General features: G+C 37.6%; 1 protein-coding gene across 3 annotated transcripts in view; it reads left to right on the top strand.

Moving 5' to 3' along the window:
- The window catches only part of LOC137983250 (uncharacterized), a 43,873-nt gene that overhangs the window by 25,591 nt on the left and 10,782 nt on the right, over window positions 1–7,500 (top strand). For all 3 annotated transcript variants that reach the window (XM_068830442.1, XM_068830444.1, XM_068830443.1), the window contains 2 exons: window positions 1,540–1,678; window positions 2,181–2,412. In XM_068830442.1, the coding sequence (XP_068686543.1) occupies window positions 2,384–2,412 (29 nt within the window). In that variant the 5' untranslated portion in view covers window positions 1,540–1,678; window positions 2,181–2,383. The remainder of the gene's footprint in view (window positions 1–1,539; window positions 1,679–2,180; window positions 2,413–7,500) is intronic.

The following is a 7,500-nucleotide window of genomic DNA, read 5'->3' as shown; positions in this document are numbered from 1 at the left end:
AAGATACCGGGTTTTCGTAAGTTTCTTTTTCTGTCAAGTGTTATAAAGTTTGACAATAAATGAGCGAAGTCAAAACAAAGATCACAATCGCCCAAACCCTTTAGGTTGACCATTGTTTCTGCTAAGTCAAAAATTTACTCTCCAAGACGAGGTTATTTATCGTCAGGTAATTCCGTCATTTTGGAAATAGCAGCTACTCTTATTATTCAGCGGCGTCACAATTTTTTGCTGATTTTGGGGCTCATTTTGTTGAAACTCAAGCACGCTTCCAACAGACCTGCTTATTTTCATGAACCTTTCCTGCTGACAGAGCAATACTAAAAATGTCCTCCCGTATCACATTTCAACCTTAAGCTCGAAAATTCAATACACATTATGATATTATAATTCACAAAGGCAGAAAATATCACAGAATCCTTTTCCAGCAAAACATTTTATTGAAACAAGCAACATAAAAGATGCACTAAAACGCCATTCGCGTTGCAATGACTTTCGAGGCCACTGCTGGTTAACGAGAATAACAAACTCACGAGGCAGAATGTATATTTATATTTAATTAAGTTAGACAACAGAAAGACACTAACCTCATTTTGACACGAAAATGCTTTACTATTGCCATAAAAACTATCCAGTTAAGCTTGCATATTATAAAACATGATTAATTCATAAAAGCCACCTTTTCCAGCGAACAATTTTTTGAAACAAACAACATATTTGCTATTAGAGGCAAAAACCCCTTCCAATTTCATTGCGTGCGTGAAGGGAAAAAACTCAGTTGTATCAAATATGTACAATATTACACCAAATTAAAATTTCAGGATCAAACCGTTTCCATGAAGAACCTTTTCCTTGAAAAATGAAGCACAAAATAGACGACAAGCTTTCTTTCAAATAATTCTTGACTGTCGCATTTCCAATTATGTTTTTACGGAAGACTGTGCAGAGTTGATCACATATCCACTTAAGGTGTTCGATTTGTTCTGTCTTTGTTGAACCCATAAGTTACCAGAGAATTTTCCATTTGGTTTCAGTGTTCTACGTAACAGCACACTTGGTAAAATTAGAAATGCAGCTCACTTTGATTTCGGCTCGACAGGCGACAGATTGTTGTCGAAGTCCATTACTCGTCACTTGTAAGATTCCACTGCCTGTCTTGTTCAGTATCCAATTGACTTGCCATTACTGAACTTCATAAGGGTATATTTTGTTCAAAGATCCACCAAAACGCCATTCGTGTTACATGACTTTCGACGCCATTGCCGGTTAAGTTTATCATTCTACTGTGTCCACCAGAGAAATCTACGCATTTTAACTATCCTCTCGATCCTAAGAAAATACGAGCAGAAGGCTCTATGCACAAAGATACCACTTAGCAGGGGAGTGACAGGCAAGACTTTTACCGACACGGAAAAAAAAAGAATAGCGAACAAATGCCACCCACTTTGCGACTGGGATTGCCCTACGGCAACCCAGTAAAAATACAAAATGTACTTAAATAATTAAAATAAAAACTTAAACATGAAATATCATTTATTGCAGTTAAAAGGCGTTCTGATATCGATTGTGTGTACAGTGCAGGGACTGTGGTTGGAGGAAGTGCTGTCGGAGAGAGAATTTAGCAACAATTAGTTAACATGAGTCACTTCTGAGGATGTGTGTCGAAGCATACAAATGGCAAGTAAGTATAAATTTCAAACAATGCGCTTGTTTGTTTGTCACGCTGTTTGAGTCTTAATTTGGATGCATAGTTCTGGTTTCGATAAAGACGGCAATCAATAATGCCGTGCAAGCATTAAGTCACGATTCCCCTCTCCCTCTATCTGCAACCTCGTTCCCAGGGCTTCTCCCTCATGTGGGGGAGGGGCGTTTTTTTATTGCCCCGCCCCCACATGAGGGAGAAGCCCTGGGAACGAGGTTGCAGATAGAGGGGGAGGGGAGGCGTGACAATGCTTGCACGGCTCTCCGAGGGACTGGGGCTGCGTGGGAGATTGAATGATCATTCAACCCCAGCCCCAGTCCCTCGGAGAGCCTGCTCGCAGGCTTATTGATTGCTGTCTTTATCGAAACCAGAACTATGCATCCAAATTAAGACGCAAACGGCGTGACAAACAAACAAGTGCATTAATTAGCATAAATATTATACTTATTTTAATTATTATTATATCAATTATTTTTATTAGAAACAGTATCAGGTGTTCCGATGTGCGCACAGTGACTGCAGGGACGAGTTGACTGTGGTTGGAGGAAGTGCTGCTGAACCCTGCTAAACCAGTGAAGCTACATCATGGGAACTCACAGTTAATATGAGCAACTCTTTGTCAGCTTTTTAACTTGTGCGGACAAGCAGAAGTGAATTACTTGGTTCATCTCTTTTGCTGTCAACATGTTCATGGCAGGATCATTGACTCAACGGTAAGAATTTTCAAATGGGTTATACGTCAAGTTTAGCTTTTAACTTACTATTGTTCTGTTAATTAAAGGAGAAAAGTTTAAACTTCAGAAGAATTCACTCTTTTTCGTTTGGAGCTGACCATGTTTAATTTTGGAGTCTGCTTTTTGAAAACCTCAAGGTTAACTTAACCTTGTTATTGGGATTTTTATGTTGCCCCTGTCTCTTCCAACCCTAAACTAAATACATGTAGAAAAATTATTAAGGAAAAGCATGTTACTAACTACTTAGAGTAACTTCTAATTATACTGGAAATGTAATTGGCATAAAGGAGTTGTTTTCCCTATCCAGTTATGGTATTTCGACTGTGTACTTAAGATTATTTTATCGTCAATCTTGAAAGAGGATTTTGCGTTATGTTAAGGAAGTGACATCCCTAAAGTTGTGTTCCGTTGGCTCTCTCTCTCTCTCTCTCTCTCTCTCTCTCTAGAAGAAAAATAGGGCACTTTTGCAACGCTACTCTTTTTTTGCAATAGCTACCCCAATTATGCCTGCAGCAAAACGATTCAAACATTGAAATACACTTCAACATGCCATTCCAATGCAAACAAGTAGTCAGCTAATACCACGTAGAAATGACTGAGGGGCATGCAAATCTACAGCTGGGAGGTTACAAAAGTGCCCGATTTCGTGGTAAGCACTTTGTTAAGAGCTTTAATCCCGGTTTCTTTGCCGAAATGTAGCTATTACCTTACCATTTATATGCCACACCATTCTCTCGCTTACCACATTAAATCAAATTTGAGTTATGACGGCCAGAAAAAATCTGCCGTGTAAGTGTTTGACTCTTCATGCCAATGAATAGAATCACAAATCGGAAAAACCCCATTTTTGGTTTCCTTATTTTGAAAACATTACTCCATCAATGTTATTAAGCCAAATTCGCTGAAAATCACACATAACTAAGATCATGCAGTTATCTGGTAATCTACCAGTGAAAAATCTAAGGAATCGAAGCAATCTTTCCTTTTTAAAAATAGATTCAAAGTCACCTCGGTAATAAAAACAGCAACGTTACAAAAGTTCCCTATTTGCTAGAAGTTCCGAATGCCATTTTCAGGGAAAGTTTTCAAGAGATAGGAAACAATATTGTAATAAAATTAAATGTCTTCATGCCATCGGCAAGTGGCCCAATTTTTATCGTTTTTCTTATAAAGGAAGGGAAGTTATGACTACGAAAAGTTCTTTTGAACTCGCGCGTAATAGGGCGTGTATGAGCGGTAAATCTTTACAGACGCGAAAGTTGGTGACATGTTGATTTACGGCATGTAAACATGATACAAATGAGTAAATATAAACATTAACAATTATTGGATGAGGTTTTTGTGATATCTGGAATAATCAAGGTTGATTGATCGAGGTAAGTGTTATCAGCCGAAGCCGAAGGCTGAGGCTGATAACTCTAACCGAGACCTTGATTATTTTGGATATCATAAAAACTGAATCTAATACTTGTTTTACTACACATTATTTTCAAGAAAATAACGAAAAACGCATTATCGCACCAAACACAGTTTATTTTCGAAAAGCGATCCTCTTACTTCACTGTCCAAGAACTTGACATTGCTCTTGGAAATCATGCATTGCACGCGCAACCTCTAGATTAATCACTTATCTGCTAGCAGATTAGAGAGTAATTTGTAGGTTGCACTGTTTCCTAGGATTAACTGTAGGCTTTTAGCCAATGAGAAGACAGATAATGACTACAATGTATAATAAACACCCTTGACGACACAAGTTAGTCGCTCCTTACACATCACTTTTTTTGCGCTTAACAGTTGCACGCAAAAAGGTTATGTGTATAACAACCTGTGGAATATAAGACCACCAACAAACCAACCGCCCGGCGATTACCTCAGGGATGTTTGTGTTCGGCAAAAGAACTACAGAACATTATACATTGTATTCCTCATCTGCTTCCTCATTGGCTAAAAGCTTATGCAATTAAATTATGCATGGGAAACAGTGTAACTTTTATATTATTCACTAATTGGCTAGAAGATTAGTAAATAATTTGTAGGTTGAACTGTTTATGTCATGTTTTTGTAGCGCTATTGATGCTCTGTTGTCACGCTTTTGTCCTGCTTTTGTTGCGTTGTTCTCGGGCTGTTTTTGCGCTGTTTTGGCGCTGCTGTCGCGCTATTGTCACATCTTTTGGCACTGTTGTCTTTCTGTTATCGCTTTGTTATCATACTTTTGTGGCACTGTTATCGCGCTGTTGTTACGCTGTTGTCGCTCTATTATTGCGCTGTTGTACGTTGCATTGTTCTTGCATTGTTGTTGCGCTGTTGCTGCCCAGTTGTCGGCCTGTTGTCGCGCTGTAATTGCACTGTTGTCTTGCTGCTGTCCCGTTATCTTCGTGCTTTTGTCACGCTCTTGTTGGGCTGTTGCTGCACTGTTGTCGCGCTTTAGCTCACTGTTTTTTTTCTCTTTAAATTCTTGCTCAACCTCTCTCTTTTTCTTCTTCTTTTTTCAGATGCCAGCGTATCGTGGCATCGGTAGTATTAGTATCCACAATGTGTTCCATTTAGAGCTTAAGTCTTAGTTCCAGACTTCCTGCAGAATTTTCCTGCTTTCGTCTTAATGCTTTTGTTTTGTAAAGGGTTCTCAGCTCTTCTCTTTTTCTACCCAGGTTATTATGTGATGCTGTTTATTGGGCAAATATTTGCGATAAATCTAGTTTCAATTTTCGAATTTCTTCAGTTGATTTGTGATTGGTGGACAACTACCACAAGTTAACTACCAGGAGTCCTTGTAACTTTTTCAAGCACGAGACTTAATAGAAAGTGGCCTATGGCGACTAAATAACCATTCCTTTCAAGAAAAAGACGCAATTTACCTTCACTCATTTAACATAACAGAAAAAGGATCTCTTCATTTAAGTGCAACTTTTAATATGGTCACTGATTGTTGCATGCGCCTGATCAACAACTTAGAGCTAATAGTGACAACGAGTTAGAGAACTCAATAAAAGTTGTGAAAATAAAATGATATGACAGCTTACTTTCCTTCCATTCGAAATGTTACTCAGGTTAATTTACCATTGAAAATGCTTTGTTTATATTTAATGCGACTGACAGACAACATGATCACCCTAGGCTAAATGCAAATAAACAACAAGTTAACGCTAATAACAACAACATGTTAGATTAAATTTTCCCTACGCATACGTCGTTCATATTTAATGACTTTGAGGTAGAAACACACAGTTTTAAGTTTGTAATACACGTTTCGGATAAGCAACATCCGTCTTCAGTTGAGCGGAATACGAATGAACCACTAGTGGATGTGATATAAAAGAGAGCTTAATAGAATGCATGAACTTAATTCATGACCAAAACGATAGCAACAGCAACTTAGATAACTAATAAGCGTTGCCAAAATGGAAAGATATGATAGTTCACTTTACAGAATCTGCCATTTAAAATGTTGCCTAGATTAACTTATTCTTGTGCAAGCTTTGTTCATATTTAATACAATTGACCAATAACGATAGTGAAAGCAAGTTAGATAACTAATAAGAATTGCCAAAATGAAATGATATGACAGCTTACCGTTTCACTATATTGCCAAAATTGCCAAAATGAAATGATATGACAGCTTACCGTTTCACTATCTTCCTCTTGAAATGTTACTTGCGTCAATTTCAACGGTGCGTCGGTCCCATTGACTACTGTGTCCACTGACAACATCTCTAAAATTATTAGCTACCACAAAAAGCATCAGTTTGTCCATTAAACTATTCTGTGCCATACGTATTTTACCCATCTGTATTAATGACACAACACTTCAAGTTAAGCACAGCAAATGTTTGTAATTTTACATACTGATTTGAAGAGTGTGTTATCTCTGTGTTAGCCGCGTGTTAGCGTGTAAACCCCCCCCCCCCCCCCTAAACTTTATAGGCGTGGCTAAGGTATTTTGATACTCATAATTAAACAATGTAAAATTTATGAAATCAAGCCGTTTTTGTTTTTAGCAGGCATCTGGAAATAAAGATCTTTAAGGAGCAAACTATTTTTAAACGATACAATGATAAATCTTGGTAAGATTGTTAGATGCTCCAATAGTGTTCTTTAGCGTTACCACGCGCCGATGCTTACACCTCAGTTTATCTTGAACAGCTGTAGATAGTTTTGCAAGATAGGATGATGACGTACTCGTAATATCGTTTTAACTTATCCACTTGTTTAGAAAAGACTTTAGCTCTGATAATCACCCAATCTAGATCCTAATTTTTTGAGGGCGTGGCTTAATTGTAAGTGAGGTCTAATTACTGGTAGTCATTAATAAACAAGTATAAAATTTATGGAATCAAAGCGTATCTTTTTGTGGTTTATATAATTGTAAATACGGACCCTTAAAAGTATACTGCCTTTAAACCCTTGGAAGCATGAACAAATGTTCTGACCCGGTACATGGCAGTGCGTTTGTTGGACCCTCCCCCAGGTGTTTGGCAGCATTTTGATAGATGATAGTTCTTTAATTAAGAATAGTTGGTTACCTATTCGAGATTGCCTCAGCTCACATCACTTATCTACAGGGCCTCTAATTTTGTACTCCCAAATGATAAGGCAATACTACTAATAAATAAATAAATAAATAAAAATTAATTAATTAATTAAAACCGGTCTTGACATCAAAAAAGACGAGGTGCGACGAGAATCCTGGGAAAATTGCGTACTTTCAACTGTTTTCAACTGTTCGTAGCAATGGTTAATTGTAACTTAATCTAAAATTTTTTTCTATAAGTACTTTTACATAGTTGATGGGCAAAATATTCACTAATAGTAATTGAACTTCGTATCGTGCTAAGTTTGGTCTCTAATAAGCTTACTTATGATTTTAAATCGAGCTCTCGCAGCTGTGTGCTTGTTCGATTTTGAATTCACACGGATGATTTCAGGCCAAATTGGACTCAACTTAGTCAATTACCATTATTAGTTAAATCCATTTTTAGCTGGTTTGTCAAAATTAGCGGAACCGGAAACCCGTTTACATTCCAACGATGTCACGTGGTGGAAACCTATTCAAACAAAGGATCACGCAGT

The sequence above is a fragment of the Montipora foliosa genome, chromosome 13, assembly GCF_036669935.1.
Source record: "Montipora foliosa isolate CH-2021 chromosome 13, ASM3666993v2, whole genome shotgun sequence".
In the NCBI taxonomy this organism is placed as follows: domain Eukaryota; kingdom Metazoa; phylum Cnidaria; class Anthozoa; order Scleractinia; family Acroporidae; genus Montipora; species Montipora foliosa.
The sequence above is the reverse complement of the archived record's forward strand: the minus strand, read 5'-3'. Positions and strand labels throughout refer to the sequence as shown.